Source organism: Macaca fascicularis, chromosome 19 (genome assembly GCF_037993035.2).
Source record: "Macaca fascicularis isolate 582-1 chromosome 19, T2T-MFA8v1.1".
NCBI lineage: Eukaryota > Metazoa > Chordata > Mammalia > Primates > Cercopithecidae > Macaca > Macaca fascicularis.
Genome location: NC_088393.1, coordinates 9,560,641 through 9,577,876, shown reverse-complemented (window position 1 = coordinate 9,577,876; position 17,236 = coordinate 9,560,641). Strand labels below are relative to the sequence as shown.

At 46.0% G+C, this 17,236-nt stretch overlaps 1 protein-coding gene across 1 annotated transcript in view; it reads left to right on the top strand.

Annotated features, from left to right (window-relative positions):
* Positions 1 to 17,236, top strand: part of MUC16 (mucin 16, cell surface associated) — a 172,096-nt gene that overhangs the window by 61,818 nt on the left and 93,042 nt on the right. The window contains exons 9-12 of the mRNA XM_065535782.2: positions 3,289 to 8,463; positions 9,454 to 9,578; positions 9,659 to 9,726; positions 14,001 to 14,173. Of these exons, the coding sequence (XP_065391854.1) occupies positions 3,289 to 8,463; positions 9,454 to 9,578; positions 9,659 to 9,726; positions 14,001 to 14,173 (5,541 nt within the window). The remainder of the gene's footprint in view (positions 1 to 3,288; positions 8,464 to 9,453; positions 9,579 to 9,658; positions 9,727 to 14,000; positions 14,174 to 17,236) is intronic.

The window sequence follows — 17,236 nt, the reverse complement described above, 5'->3', positions numbered from 1 at the left end:
TCTGAAAATACATCCCAATAGTTCTAGCAAATGCAGGAAAAAGAACTATAAATTAACAGCCTTTATGTATGCCCTGGTTGAAAAACAGACACAACTCTCTTGTAAGAGAAACTTAAAAAAAAAATACCTAGGATTATATCTCTCCCATGATGAAAAATTTAGAACTGTACTTTTTTTTAACTTTCACTTAAATAAAGAAGATGGGTGAGCTCCTGGGTTGTTTATGTTTGTCATCACTGGAGAGCTAAATTACAATATGTAACTACAATGGGGGGAATAAAAACATGATATAAATGTAAGATGGTTTATGACATCACTGTTACATGTTTTCTTTGTCACAATATTTAGTAATTCCTCCTTCTTCTGTTTTGAATAAAGTCTGAAATAAAATTTTCATTTTAAAAGGCAGTAACATGAAATACATAAATAAATTAAAATCTGGGTTTCTCAACCTTGACACTATTGTCATTTGGGGCAGATACTTCTTTGCGGTGGGGAGCTGTGCTGTGCATTGTAGGATGTTTGCCAGCGTCTCTGGCCTCTGTTCTCGATGCCATACCATTCGTCCACACACAGTTGTGACAACCAAAAATATCTCCAGACATTGTTAAGTGTCCCCTGGAAGCAAAACTGCCCCTGGTTGAGAACCACTGAACTGGAGAATGTGTCCTAAGATCCATCTTACTATATGGGCGTTTTCACCTCACTTCATTCTCTTTCCATTCTGGTCCCCACAAGATCCAGAAGTTGCTTTAGGGAATTAATATAAAGCAGTGGTTAATAATATGGGTTTAGCATTTAGATACAATGATGTTCAAGTTGTCACCCTGTCAATAGCTGTGTGTGACCTTGGTAAATTGTGGTCTCTGGATTTCTCTTTCTCTCCTGTAAAATGACAAGAATTATAGAATGTGCATTTTATTTTATTTTATTTTATTTTATTTTATTTTATTTTATTTTATTTTTTGAGGAGAGTCTTGCTCTGTCACCCAAGCTAGAGTGCAGAGGCGCAGTCTCGGCTCCCTGCAACCTCCATCTCCTGAGTTCGAGCCATTCTTCTGCCTCAGCCTCCCGAGTAGCTGGGATTACAGATGCATGCCACTGCACCCAGCTAATTTTTGTATTTTTAGTAGAGATGGGGTTTCACCATGTTGACCAGGCTGGTCTAGAACTCCTGACCTCAGGTGATCTGCCCACCTCATCCTCCCAAAGTTCTGGGATTGCAGGCGTGAGCCACTGTGCCCAGCCAAAATGTGCCATTTAATGTTCTTGTGAGGATCAAAGAGACAGTGCATGTCAAGTGCTTTGCAATTGCTCCTCCTCCTCCTTCCCATCAACATAATCACCATCATTATCACCATCATTGTTAAATACACATGAAGCACTTTAGAGTGTGCATTCTCAGACGTATTGTTTTTAGAGTATATCCAGCAACACAGGGACATTGCTCCACAATCAAAGTCAAAATCCCCTTCATTTTAGCCCCTTTCTCTACCAAACTCCAGTAGGCTTTGTGGGCTTTATAGAGAAGTCTCCAGGGAGTTCTTCCTCTTCCATAGGAACCATTTTCTAAAGCCTGGTCAGCAGCTGCTGTCTCATCAATGCTACTGGAATCTTCTTCAGAGGTATCCCAGTCACCTTGGCCAGCTCTGGTAGTGTCTAGTGTGGTTGGTGGAGAATTCTATTTAGCAAATGTTTATTTTGTAGTAGAATTATTAGTAGTGACAGTAGTAATGGTAAGTAGTAGTGATAGTAACAATAGCAGCAATAACACTAGTAAGTAGTAGTAACTGTAGTAATAACCATAGCAATAAGCAGTAATACTAGTACTAATAGTAGTGATAATAGCAGTAATGGTAGGTAGAGTTGAGTAGTAACAGTAGTAGTAGTAGGTAGTAGCAGTGGTAATCATGACAGTAGAAATCATAAGTAATAGTGGTAGCAACAATAGTAGTAACAGTAGTAACCATAGTAATTACCATAGTAATAACCATAGCAATATGTAGTAGTAGTAGTAGTAACAATAGTAATAACAGCAGTAATGGCAGGTAGAGCACTACCATTACTGCTGTTACTCTACTGTAGGTAGAGTAGTAATATTAAGTGATAGCAGTAGTAACAATAGTAATAGCAGCAGCAGTAGTAATAGTAAGTAGCAGTAACCATAGTAATAACCATAGTGATAGGTAGTAATAGTTGTGGTAACAGTAGTAATAGCAGTAATGGTAGGTAGAGTGGTGGTAGTAGTAACAGTAGTAGTAGTAGCAGTGGTAATAGTAACAGTAGCAATAGTAAATAATACTAGTAGTAACAATAGTAGTAGCAGCAGTAGTAGTAAGTAGTAGTAATCATAGTAATAACCATAGCAATAGGTAGTAGTAGCAGTAGCAATAACAGCAGTAATGGTAGGTGGAGAAGTGATAGTAATAACAGTAGCAATAGCAGGTCATAGTCATGGTAATAGTAGTAATGTCTTATTGTGACCCAGGAGGCACTGTGCTTGGTGCCTTTGTACCAACATTTTGAGATTGCCATTGTACTTATCCCCACTTTATAGATGGAAAAGTGGAGGTCGAGCAATATTTTTTAACTTAAAGAGCCATCCTTCTCTTTAGAGAAAGAGCCAGAATCCCAGGCAGGGCTATCTTATTCCAGAACCCAAGCTCTCAAACACACAATGCACAATACTTAATCTCTCTCAAGTCAGAGGAGATCCACTTAAGTATACATCCATCCACATATTCATTCATTCAACCATTCAACAAATATTAGTTGAGCCCTTACCATATGCCAAACAGTCAGACGTGAATAGCTGTTACAAATGAGACTGGGAAGGATGGCACAATGCAGATTCAGACAGTGTGATAAGGAAATATTGAGAAACAAAGATGAGTTCTGGCATGAATTTGTAAAGGTGGATGTGGGCTTGGCACACAAGAATGGCAGAACTTAAGGAATCTGATGAGAAGTGGGCACTTCAGGCAGAGAGAAGAGCTTGAGCAAGGCTCAGAGGCTGACGGTGCAGAAAACACATGGGAAGAGGGAATAGATTACTGCGGTCAAGAATTCACAGAGGAGTTATAGAAGATACAACCAAGTTACCGACGAAGGTAAGATAGGGGAATACCAATCACAGTCTCTTTTCCCATTCCAGGAGCATCCCAGGCACATCCTAGTAACTGAGAAACATTTCTCTCCCTTTCCTCATATGGAGAATAAATAAGCTATTGCTAGTCCAGTAAGTGAAATCATTTTGTTCAAATTGTGTGCCCATTCCCCAATTCACAGGACTACACACGGGAGGGACAAAAAGAATGGAGACCACCACCACAGCTCCGAAGACCACTTCCAGAGCCATCTTGACCACCAGTGTCTATACTTCTACTTTGGGAACACTGACTCCCCTCAATGCATCAGTGCAAATGGCCAGCACAAGTACCACAGAAATGACGATCACAACCCCATATGTTTCCCCTGATGTTCCAGAAATGACATCCTCATTGGCTACCAGCCTGGGAGCAGAAACCAGCGCAGCTCTTCCCAGGACCACCCCATCTGTTTTCAATAGAGAATCAGAGACCACAGCCTCACTGGTCCCTAGTTCTGAGGCAGAGACAAGTCCAGCTATTCAAACTCTAGATGTTTCTTCTAGTGAGCCAGATACAACAGCTTCATGGGTTATCCATCCTGCAGAGACCATCCCAACTGTTTCCAAGACAACCACCAGTTTTTTCCACAGTGAATCACACACTGTATCTTCCACAGCCACAAGTCATGGGGTAGAAGTCAGCTCAGCCATTCCAACAAATATCTTACCTAGTGAACCAGATGCACTGACCCCACTGGTCACTATTTCTGGGACAGATGCTAGTACAACATTCCCAACACTGACTAAGTCCCCACATGAAACACAGACAAGAACCACATGGCTCACTCATCCTGCAGAGACCGGCTCAACCATTTCCAGAACAATCCCCAATTTTTCCCATCGTGAATCAGATGCCACACTTTCAGTGGCCACCAGTCCTGGGGCAGAAACCAGTTCAGCGATTCCAGCTATGACTGTCTCACCTGGTGCAGCAGATCTGGTGACCTCACAGGTCACTAGTTCTGGAACAGACCGAAATATGACTATTCCAACTTTGAGTCTTTCTTCTGGTGAACCAAAGACCACAGCCTCATTAGTCACCCATCCTGAAGCACAGACAAGTTCGGCCATTCCAACTTCAACTATCTTGCCTGGTGTATCACGGATGGTGACCTCAATGGTCACCAGTTTGGCGGCAGAGACAAGTACAACTAATCCAGCTCTGACAAGCTCCCCTGGTGAACCAGCTACCACAGATTCATTGGTCACGCATCCTGCACAGACCAGCCCAACAGTTCCCTGGACAACTTCCATTTTTTTTCATAGTAAATCAGACACCATACCTTCAATGGCCACCAGTCATGGGGCACAATCCAGTTCAGCTGTCCCAATTCCAACTGTTTCACCTGGAGTACCAGCAGTGGTAACCCCTGTGGTCACTAGTTCTATGACAGTGACAGGTACAACTACTCCAATTCTGACTCTTTCTGCTGGTGAACCAGAGACCACACCTTCAATGGCCACCAGTCATGAGGCAGAAGCCAGCTCAGCTGTTCCAGCTGTTTCACCTGGGGTACCAGGAGTGGTGACCTCTCTGGTCACTAGTTCTAGGGCAGTGACCAGTACAACTATTCCAATTCTGACTCTTTCTCCTGGTGAACCAGAGACCACACCTTCAATGGCCACCAGTCATGAGGCAGAAGTCAGCTCAGCTGTTCCAACTGTTTCACCTAGGGTACCAGAAGTGGTGACCTCTCTGGTCACTAGTTCTAGGGCAGTGACCAGTACAACTATTCCAACTCCGACTCTTCCTTCTGGTGAACCAGAGACCACACCTTCAATGGCCACCAGTCAAAGGACAGAAGGGGCAGAAGCCAGCTCTGCTGTTCCAACTCCAACTGTTTCACCTGAGGTACCAGAAGTGGTGACCTCTCTGGTCACTAGTTCTATGGCAGTGACCAGTACAACTATTCCAACTCTGACTCTTTCTCCTGGTGAACCAGAGACCACACCTTCAACAGCCACCAGTCATGAGGCAGAAGCCAGCTCAGCTGTTCCAACTGTTTCACCTGGGGTACCAGGAGTGGTGACCTCTCTGGTCACTAGTTCTAGAGCAGTGACCAGTTCAACTATTCCAACTCTGACTCTTTCTCCTGGTGAACCAGAGACCACACCTTCAATGGCCACCAGTCATGAGGCAGAAGCCAGCTCAGCTGTTCCAGCTGTTTCACCTGGGGTACCAGGAGTGGTGACTCCTTTGGTCACTAGTTCTAGGGCAGTGACCAGTACAACTATTCCAACTCTGACTCTTTCTCCTGGTGAACCAGAGACCACACCTTTAATGGCCACCAGTCAAAAGGCAGAAGCCAGCTCTGCTGTTCCAATTCCAACTGTTTCACCTGGGGTACCAGAAGTGGTGACCCCTTTGGTCACTAGTTCTAGGGCAGTGACAGGTACAACTATTCCAATTCTGACTCTTTCTCCTGGTGAACCAGAGACCACACCTTCAACGGCCACCAGTCATAGGGTAGAAGGGGCAGAAGCCAGCTTTGCTGTTCCAACTCCAACTGTTTCACCTGGGGTACCAGGAGTGGTGACCCCTTTGGTCACTAGTTCTGGGGCAGTGACCAGTACAACTATTCCAACTCTGACTCTTTTTCCTGGTGAACCAGAGACCACACCTTCAATGGCCACCAGTCATAGGACAGAAAGGGCAGAAGCCAGCTCAACTGTTCCAACTGTTTTACCTGAGGTACCAGGAGTGGTGACCTCTCTGGTCACTAGTTCTAGTGCAGTAGCCAGTACAACTATTCCAACTCTGGCTATTTCTTCTGGTGAACCAGAGACCACAACTTCATTAGTCACCCATTCTGAGGCAAAGACAATTTCAGCCATTCCAACTTTAGCTGTCTCCCCTACTGTACAAGGGCTGGTGACTTCACTGGTCCCTAGTTCTGGGTCAGAGACCAGTGCATTTCCAAATCTAACTGTTGTCTCAGGTCAACCAGAGACCACAGCCTCATGGATCACTCATTTCGGGACAGAAACAAACTCTGTTGTTCCAACTTTGACTGTCTCCACTGGGGAGCCATTTACAAAAATCTCATTTGTCACCCATCCTGCAGAGAGTAGCTCAACTGTTCCCAGGACAACCTCAAGCTTTTCCCATAGTGAATCAGACACTATGCCTTCCACAGTCACCAGTCCTGAGGCAGAATCCAGCTCAGCCATTTCAACAACTATTTCACCTGGTATACCAGGTGTGCTGACTTCCCTGGTCACTAGCCCTGGGACAGACATCAGTGCAACTTTTCCAACAGTGCCTGAGTCCCCACATGAATCAGAGGCAACAGCCTCATGGGTTACCCATCCTGCAGTCACCAGCACAACAGTTCCCAGGACAACCCCTAATTTTTCTCATAGTGAACCAGACACCACACCCTCAATAGCCACCAGTCCCGGGGCAGAAGCCAGTTCAGCTTTTCCAACAATAACTGCCTCATCTGATGTACCAGATATGGTGACCTCACAGGTCACTAGTTCTGGGACAGACACCGGTATAACTATTCCAGCTCTGACTCTTTCTCCTGATGAACAAGAGACCACAACCTCATTTATCACCTATTCTGAGACACACACAAGTTCAGCCATTCCAACTCTGACTGTCTCCCCTGGTGCATCAAAGATGCTGACCTCACTGGTCACTAGTTCTGGGACAGACAGCACTACAACTTTCCGAACACTGACGGAGACCCCATATGAACCAGAGACAACAGCCACACAGCACATTCATCCTGCAGAGACCAACACAATGGTTTCCAGGACAACCCCCAAGTTTTCCCATAGTGAGTCAGACACCACACTCCCAGTAGCCATCACCAGTCCTGGGCCAGAAGCCAGTTCAGCTGTTTCAACGACAACTGTCTCACCTGATATGTCAGATCTGGTGACCTCACTGGTCCCTAGTTCTGGGACAGACACCAGTACAACCTTCCCAACATTGAGTGAGACCCCATATGAACCAGTGACTACAGCCACATGGCTCACTCATCCTGCAGAGACCAGCACAAAGGTTTCTAGGACAATTCCCAACTTTTCCCATAGGGGATCAGACAGTATACCCTCAATGGTCACCAGTCCTGGAGTAGACGCCAGGTCAGCTGTTCCAATTACAACCATCCCATCCAGTATACCAGAGGTAGTGACGTCACAGGTCACTAGTTCTGCAACAGACACTAGTACAGCTATTCCAACTTTGACTCCTTCTCTTGGTGAACCAGAGACCACAGCCTCATTGGCTGCCCATCCTGGGACACAGACTGGCTTCACTGTTCCAATTCGGACTGTTCCCTCCAGTGAGCCAGGTACAACAGCTTCCTGGGTCACTCATCCTGCACAGATCAGCACACCTGTTTTGAGAACAACCCCCAGTTTTTCCCATAGTAGACCAGATGCCACACCTTTAATGGCCACCAGTCCTGGGACAGAAGTCAGTTCAGCTGGGCTGACAACAATCTCCCCTGGTGCACCAGAGATGGTGACTTCACAGATCACTAGTTCTGGGGCAGCAACTAGTACAACTATTCCAACTTTGACTCATTCTCCTGTTATGCCAGAGACCACAGCCTTATTGATCACCCATCCCAGCACAGAGACAAGTACATTTCCTGCTTCAACTGTGTTTCCTCAAGTATCAGGGACCACAGCCTCACTCTCCATTAGACCTGGCACAGAGACTAGCACAGCTCTCTCAACTCAGACAACATCCTCTCTCTTCACCCTACTTGTAACTGGAACTGGCAGAGTTGATCTAAATCCAACTGCTTCACCTGGTGTTTCTGCAAAAACAGCCTCACTTTCCACCCATCCAGGGACAGAAACCAGCACAATGATTCCAACTTCAACTCTTTCCCTTGGTTTATTAGAGACTACAGGCTCACTAGCCACCAGCTCTTCAGTAGAGACCAGCACCGGTACTCTAACTCTGACTGTTTCCCCTGCTGTCTCTGGGCTTCCCAGTGCCTCCATAACAACTGGTAAGCCCCAAAGTGTGACCTCCTGGAACACAAAAACCTCATCATCTGTAACTTCAGCTGGACCCCCAGAATTTTCCGGGACTGTCACAGGCACCCCTATGACCTTGATACCATCAGAGACGCCAACACCACCTAAACCCAGTCATAGAGAAGGAGTGAGTCCAACCACTATCTTGAGAACTACGGTGGTTGAAACCACTAATTTAGCTGCCACAGGTTCCAGTCCCACTGTGGCCAAGACCACAACCACCTTCAATACACTGGCTGGAAGCTCCTTTGCTCCTCTGACCACACCTGGGATGTCCACCTTGGTCTCTGAGAGTGTGACCTCAAGAGCAAGTAAGAATAACTTTTTTATTGTGGTAAAATATAAATACTATAAAATTTTCCATTCTAAACATTTTAAATGTACAATTCAGCAGTACTAATACATTCACATTGTTGTGCAACCCTCACCAATATCTATTTTCAAAACTTTTTTTTTTGTCACCCCAAACAGGACTGAAGGAATAATTTCCCATTCCCCATTTTCCCTAGTGCAGTGGTGCAATCTTGGCTCACTGCAACCTCTGAACCTCTGTCTCCTGGGTTCAAGCAATTCTCCTGCATCAGACTCCTGAGTAGCTGGGACTACAGGTGCACACCACCATGCCTGGCTAATTTTTTGTATTTTTAGTAGAGACAGGGTTTCACTATGTTGGGTAGGCTGCTCTCGAACTCCTGACCTCAGGTGATCCACCGTCCTCGGCCACTCAAAGTGCTGGGATCACAGGCATAAGTCACTGCACCCAGCCCTGTCTCACTTTTCTTTTCTTTTCTTTTTTTATTTTTTTGAGACGGAATCCCACTCTGTCACCAAGCTGGAGTGCAGTGGCGAAATCTTGGCTCACTGCAACCCCCGCCTCCCTGTTCAAGGGATTCTCCTGCCTCAGCCTCCTGAGTAGCTGGGACTACAAGGTGTGCGCCACCACACCCAGCTAATTTTTGTATTTTCAGCAGAGACAGGGTTTCACCATGTTGGCCAGGATGGTCTCCATCTCTTGACCTCATGATCCACCCTTGGCCTCCCAAAGTGCTGGGATTGCAGGCGTGAGCCACTGCGCCTGGCCGTCTCAGCCCGTACAGCCCGAGCAAACTGGAATCACTGGTCACCCCACATAGGAAGGTCTCAGACAGTGACTGCTACATAAGGTATTTCAAGTAGGATGGCCCAGGCTGGACCCCAGCTGGATGCTGGAGTTAAAATGTGTCCTCGGAGGCTTTCCTCCCATGCCCCACTGCCCAGGGTCTGACTTAGGACTGGTCTCTTCTTACCCTCCCTTTCTGCAGCTGGCATGCCTTTGTTGATGCCTTTGACTGTCAACTTCACCATCACCAACCTGCAGTACACGAAGGACATGGGGCGCCTGGGCTCTGAAATATTCAATGCCACCGAGAGGGCCCTGCAGCAGCTGGTGAGAGCCCCCCAGCCAATGCCCACTCCTCCAATGTTTCGGTCCCTCCTCCTCCTCATCTCTCTCTCATTCCTTCCCAGCTCGAGCCCTTGTTCCAGAACAGCAGTATTGGTTCCCTCTATGCTGGCTGCAGGCTGACCTCGCTCAGGTGAGACCCCCCTTCATGGCACCTACAGCAACCCCGATTCAGTCCTTTCTTTGCCTCCCACACCCCCAGCAGCCACAGCGACTTGGGCTTTTGCTGAGAGGCAGTATAGCATAATAGACCCAAAGTGCCTCGGTTTGAACACCGGCTCTACAATTTGCTAGCTGTGTGACCCTGGGCAAGACGCACAGCCTCTCTGTTCCTCAATCATATTATTTATAAAATGGTGATGATAACATTCTCTTACTCTTGATGATAATAACAGTTTCTTATTCTATTGGTGATAGTAACAGTCCCTTGCTCTTTTCTCTCTGTTTTTTTTTTAAATGGAGTCTCACTCTGTCACCCAGGCTGGAGTACAGTGGCATGATCTTAGCTCACAGCAACCTCCGCCTCCCAGGTTCAAGCGATTCTCCTGCCCCAGCCTCCCAACAGTCTCTTACTCTTAATCACTTAGCAGAGTGCCTGGACCATTGTGAATGCTCATTTAATTAGGACTCATAGCAGCAATTGGTGTAGCATCTTTGCCAAAGGTATCCCCAGAATCCCTGACAGCTTCCTGGTCCCAGCCCATCTCTACCACATTAGGGTCAAGCTCCGGACACCACAGCTCTGCAGTTTGCTCCATGGAAAGAGATAGGCACTTTGCCAAAGTCAGTCTTACTGAATCAAAGGGAAAAATCCATTATCTTTTTTTTTTTTTTTTTTTTTTTGAGACGGGGTCTCGCTCTGTAGCCCAGGCTGGAGTGCAGTGGCCGGATCTCAGCTCACTGCAAGCTCCGCCTCCCGGGTTCACGCCATTCTCCGGCCTCAGCCTCCCGAGTAGCTGGGACTACAGGCGCTGCCACCTCGCCCGGCTATTTTTTGTATTTCTTAGTAGAGACGGGGTTTCACCGTGTTAGCCAGGATGGTCTCGATCTCCTGACCTCGTGATCCGCCCATCTCGGCCTCCCAAAGTGCTGGGATTACAGGCTTGAGCCACCGCGCCCGGCCTTTTTTTTTTTTTAATTTTACTTTAAGTTCTACGATACATGTGCAGAACGTGCTGGTTTGTTACATAGGTATGCATGTGCCATGGTGGTTTGCTGCACCTATCAACACATCATCTAGGTTTTAATGACCTGTCTTTTCCTCTCTGCTTGTGTCCCCTCAGTGTTCTCTGGGCTCAGTGGATTCAGGACCCTTTCCTTACACCTTCCAACCCTGCAGCCTCTCTGTGAGGTTCTCCATTCAGTCAACTCAGATCCCCCTGCCAGAGGGGTGGGTCTTCTACTCACATAGCCCCATGAAAAGAAATCAAAACTGTCCTCAGCTGAGCTCCCCTGACCCCACCCGCCCCCATCTCTCCATAGGATCGGGGAATGTCATAACATTGTTCTTACGACATGCCACCAGCAATCTAAGTGGTTTACGTGTTTTCATTTATTTTATCCTCACAACCACATTATTTTTATCCCATCTTGTGGATGAGACAACTGAAGCTCAGAATAATCAAGTTCCTTGCTTAAGAGAAGCCTGGCTTTAAGCCCAAGGGTTCTGGTTCTAGAATCTTTACTTGTAACCTTGACACCAGCAGTTCTCAAGCTCACTGGGTTCAACAACCTTTTACATTCCACTTCGTTGACATATCATTGACATGTAAACATTGTGTATATGTAAGGTGTACAACTAGATGTCTGGACATGTGTGAACCTGGTGAACTGGTCACCAGAATGCAGTTAATTTGCACATCCAGCACCTCTCCAGAGTTACCATTTGTGCGCGCATGTGTGTGTGTTGAGAAGATTTAATTTAAGATCAATCCTCTCTGCTAATTTCAAGTATACAATACAGCATTGTTAACCTTCGTAATCATGCTATACATTAGATCTTCAGAACTTATTCACCTTATAGTTTAAACTTTGTACCCTTTGGCCAGCATTATCCCATTCTCTCCTCCTTTTGCATTCTTAAAAAGTGTTCATAGCCGAGCGTGGTGGCTCACGCCTGTAATCCCAGCATTTTGGGAGGCTGAGGCAGGTGGGTAACCTGAAGTCAAGAGTTCGAGACCATCCTGGTCAACACAGCGAAACCCCGTCTCTACTAAAAATACAAAAATTAGCTGGGCGTGGTGGCGCATGCCTGTAATCCCAGCTACTCGGGAGGCTGAGGCACAAGAATTGCATGAACCTGGGGGGGGCGGAGGTTACAGTGAGCTGAGATCACGCCACCGCACTCCAGCCTGGGGGACAGAGTGATACTCTGTCTGAAAAAAAAAAAAAAAAAGTATTCAGAACTCCAAAGAGCCTTTGGGCTTGTATAACAATATTTACTGTATTCAAAATTAAAACTAGCCCAGGCACAGTGGCTCACACCTGTAATCCCAGCACTTTGGGAGGCTGAGGCAGGCAGAAGGCTTGAGCTCAGGAGTTTGCGACCAGCCCAGACGAGCAAGTGAGACTCAGTCTCTACAAAAAATACAAAACTTAGCTGGGTGTGGTGGCGTCTGCCTGTGATCCCAGCTACTTGGGAGGCTGAGGTGGGAGGATGGCTTGAGCCTGGAGGCAGAGGTTAAAGTGAGCCAAGATTGCACCACTGCACTCCAGCCCGGGCAGCAGAGCCTGACCTTGCTCAAAAAAAAAAAAAATAAAAATAAAAATAAAAATAAAACTAAGAAATAGTACAAATATGTATTCATTCATTCACTAAAAATAATAAATCTACTACATGTTAACATAGAGAACATATTTTTAGGTATAATAGCCATATTCCACCCCCCCTCCACCAAAAAAAACCCATTTAAAAAAAGGGGCGTTGTTTGCAAATCTTTTTCTTTTAATGTTGCGTAGATTTACCTTTTATTTTACTTTTTAATTGGTATATATTGATTGTACATATTTATAGTCTTAATACCTGTGGTATATAGTGATCAGATCAAGGTAATTAACACATCTATTATCTCAAACATTGATCACTTCGTTGTGTTGGGACCATTCAGTATCCTCCTTCTAGCTATTTGACACTAATAATATATTTTTTTAAATTTTTAATTTTTGTGGGTACACAGTAGGTGGGTATTTATGGGGTACATGAGATGTTTTGACGCAGGCATGCAACGTGTGACCATCACTTCAGGGAGAGTGGGGCATTCATCCCATCAAGCATCTATTCTTTGTGTTACAAACAATCCAGTTATACTTTTTTAGTTATTTTTAAAAACACAATTAAATTATTATTGCCTATAGTCACCCTGCTGTGCTATTAAGTACTGGAGTTTTTTTTCAGTAATTTTTTAAATTTAAATTTTAATTTTTGAGATGGAATCTCGCTCTGTCACTCAGGCTGGGGTGTAGTGGCGTGACCTCAGCTCACCGCAACCTCTGCCTCCTGGGTTCAAGTGATTCTCCCACCTCACCTCAGCCTCCTGAGTAGCTGGGACTATAGGCATCCACCACCACACCCGGCTAATTTTTGTATTTTTAGTAGAGACAGGGTTTCACCATTTTGGCCAGGCTGGTCTCGAACTCCTCAGCATAAGTGATCCACCTGCCTTGGCCTCCCAAAGTGCTGGGATTACAGGTGTGAGCCACTGCACCTGGCACTTTTTTAGTTATTTTAAAATGTATAATTAAGGCGAGGCATGGTGGCTTTTGCCTGGAATTCTAGCACTTTGGGAGGCTAAGGTGGGCCAATCACCTGAAGTCAGGGGTTCAAGACCAGCCTGGCCAACATGGCAAAACCCCATCTCTACTAAAAATACAAAAATTAGCCAGGCACAGTGGTAGGCACCTGTAATCCCAGTCACTCTGGAGGCTGAGGCAGGAGAATCGCTTGAACCCACGAGGTGGAGGTTGCAGTGAGCCAAGATTGCATCATTGCACTCCAGCCTGGGCGACAAGAGTGAAACTCTGTCTCAAAAAAAAAAAAAAAGAAAGAAAAGTCAAGACGAGCAAAAAGATCACCATTTCGGACTGTGATGACTAATCAATTTGACTTGTGTATTATCTTCACCGCCAGACCATTCGTTCTGTAGCTTAGCTTAGGAGCACCCTCCACCCCATTTGCTCACACTATCCTGTAATCTCTGTGCTCTCACTGCTGTTCTTTGGGTTTCATATTTTCCTTATATTCTTCCACGTCTAGCTGGATTGCAGAGTTAAGTTTATGATTATGAAAGGAAAACTAAATAACAACAACAACAACAAAAACCACCAAGGGGCACCACTGGAGAAAGGAGCTGTTCAGAGTACCAGCTGTCAAGTATCTCTGTATGTCTGTATTCCCATGTCCCTCCCTAGGGCTGAAAAGGATGGGACAAGCACCAGAGTGGATGCCATCTGCACCTACCGCTCAGATCTCACCAGCTATGAGCTGGACAGAGAGCAGCTGTACTGGGAGCTGAGCCAGTTGACTCACGGTGTCACCCTGCTGGGACCCTACACTCTTAACAGGAACAGCCTCTATGTCAACGGTGAGTAGCTATTGACAATGGTGAGTAACTTGGGCTACAGTTGGGGAGGCTCCTCCTGCTCCCCAAATGGGTCTCCCTGTAGTACAAGTCCTCTACCTATGTTCAAAGTTCTGGGCCAACCTAGAATTTCCAGGGTGTGTGGGGTCTGTTTTCTCTCCACTCAACACACTTAAAAAGAAGCTTTCAGTCGGGCACGGTGGCTCACGCTGGCTCACGTCAGCACTTTGAGATGCCGAGGCGGGCAGATCACAAGGTCGAGAGATCAAGACCAGCCTGGCCAACATGGTGAAACTCCGTGTCTACTCAAAATACAAAATTTAGCTGGGTGTGGTGGCGTGTGCCTGTAATCCCAGCTATTCAGTAGGCTGAGGCAGGAAAACTGCTTGAACCTGGGAGGCGGAGGTTGCAGTGAACCAAGATCACGCCACTGCACTCCAGCCTAGCAACAGAGCAGGACTCCGTCTCAAAAAAGAGGAAGCTTCTTTCAAGTGGAAATAAAGATTCCCTCCACAGCCTTCTCATCCCCGTGACCATTCAGAGGCCCACGGGGAGCATGCAGAATCAAGGAAGGAAGGGAAAAGCCAGGCTCATTGTGGTGACTGGACATAATTCTTCCCCAACAGGCAACAGGTTCCCAATACAGTCACTCATCTTCGTCTTTCTCTTCTTTATAGCAGCTGGTGGCCCTTTACTTTCTCCAAAGGTCAGCTGGAACTATACACTCCACTCGCAAAACAAACCAAAAAACTCTGACTAATGTGTTTAGCAATAAAGCCCTTTGCAACAATGCTGTTGGCAACAATACCAACAGGAACACCTGTGATAAAGGTTAATATTTATTGAGGGATTCCTGTGATACTGAACTTCGTATGTATATTATGTTTTACTAACCTTACCAAAGTCTTAGCAGGCTGTAAAATATACATACCAGAGAAACAAACAAGGCTCAGGGCAGGGAATCTGTTTGCCCAAGTTTTGATAGCTAAGTAGTAGAATTGGGACTCAAACCCCAAATTGACTCTTAAAATCTAGCCACCCTAACTTCTTCTCCTTTTTTATTTATTTATTTATTTATCTATTTATTTATTTATTTTTTAAGACAGAGTCTTGTGGTGTGATCTTGGCTCACTGCAACCTCTGCCTCCTGGGTCCAAGCAATCCTCCTGCCTCAGCCTCTCCAGTAGCTGGGATTGCAGGCACACGCCACCAATCCAGGCTAATTTTTGTATTTTTAGTAGAGACAGGGTTTCACCATGTTGGTCAGGCTGGTCTCGAACTCCTGACCTCAGGTGATCCACCCGCCTCAGCTTCCCATAATGCTGGGATTACAGGCACGAGCCACCGCACCTGGCCACCACCCTAACTTCTAAGCATCGCTGCAGACCCAGCATGAATAAGCCCACACATCTCAGGATGGAAAAGCCTATCAAGGAGCTTCTAATACAACAATTTGAGCTAAAGTTTGATTAACTCTGTCCTCACTATACCACCTTAGACATTTTCTTTATACCTGGATGACAACCTGCCTTGTATTTCATTACAAGTCATTGAGAGTGACTTAAAAGTAGCTGTTAACAGTGTGTGTTTTGGTGAATCCCAAGTCCTGGTGCTGCTGACCGTGTGGCCCTGGGAGAGTCCTGCAGCCTCTCTAGGCTTCTGGAACAATGCTCTTAGCAACATCACCAACAAGAACACCTACAATAAAAGCTAATATTGACTGTAAAAGCTAATATTTACAGAACTTCTTATATGTGTTATGTCTCACTAATCCTGCCCAAAGGATTCAATGTCCTTTTTTTTTTTTTTTTTTTTTTTTTTTTGACAGTCTCCCTCTGGTACCCAGGCTGGAGTGCAGCGGTACAATCTTAGCTCACTGCAGCCTCCGCCTCCCGGGTTCATGCGATTCTCCTGCCTCAGCCTCTTGAGTAGCTGGGACTACAGGCGCCCGCCACCACGCCCGGCTAATTTTTTGTATTTTTAGTAGAGACGAGGTTTCCCCATGTTGGCCAGGCTGATCTCAAACTCCTGGCCTCAGGTGATCCACCTGCCTCAGCCTCCCAAAGTGCTGGGATTACAGGCGTGCACCTCCGTGCCTGCCCATATGTGTTATGTCTTACTAATCCTCTAATCCTGCCAAAAGGATTCAGTGTCCTTATTTATTTATTTATTTTTGATAGAGTTTCCCTCTAGTGCCCAAGCTGGAGTGCAGTGGTGGTCTTGGCTCACTGCAGCCTCCACACCCCGGGTTCAAGTGATTCTCCTACCTCAGCCTCTCGAGAAGCTGGGACTACAGGCGCCCGCCACCACACCTGGCTAATTTTTGTAATTTTGTAGAGATGGGGTTTCACCATGTTGGCCAGGCTGGTCTCGAACTCCTGACCTCCTGTGATCCACCCACCTCAGTCTCCCAAAGTGCTGGGATTATAGGCGTGAGCCACCGTGCCCAGCCATATGTGCTATGTCTCACTAATCTTGCCCAAAGGGTTCAGTTTTTTTTTTTCTTTCTTTTTAATGGAGTCTCCCTCTGGCGCCCAGTCTGGAGTGCAGTGGTACAATCTTGTCTCACTGCAGCCTCCGCCTCCCAGGTTGAAGTGATTCTCCTGCCTCAGCCTCTCAAGTAGCTGGGACTACAGGCGACCACCACCACGCCTGGCTAATTTTTGTATTTTTGTAGAGATGGGGTTTCACCATGTTGGCCAGGCTAGTCTCAAACTCCTGATGTCAAGTGACCCACCCAAAAGCCTCCCAAAGTGCTGGGATTACAGGTGGGAGCCACCTCACCTGCCCCTATTTTCGGAATGGATTTTTTTTTTTTAATTTTTAAAATGTCAGCTAAGATTATTGTGAAGATCAAATAAGATAAAAACCTCATAACCTAAATGATAGGGTTCCGCTTGGCCCAGTCTCAGAAGTTTCAAGAAAACCAGTCAAACCAGCAAATGTAAAATAAGTCTAAATTTTCTTTGCACTATTCACAGAGCGCCAAAGAGGATCTAATTCATGTTTCAGAACATACCACACTTGCTAAAATCCCGCAATACTCATGAAAGACTCATGAAAACT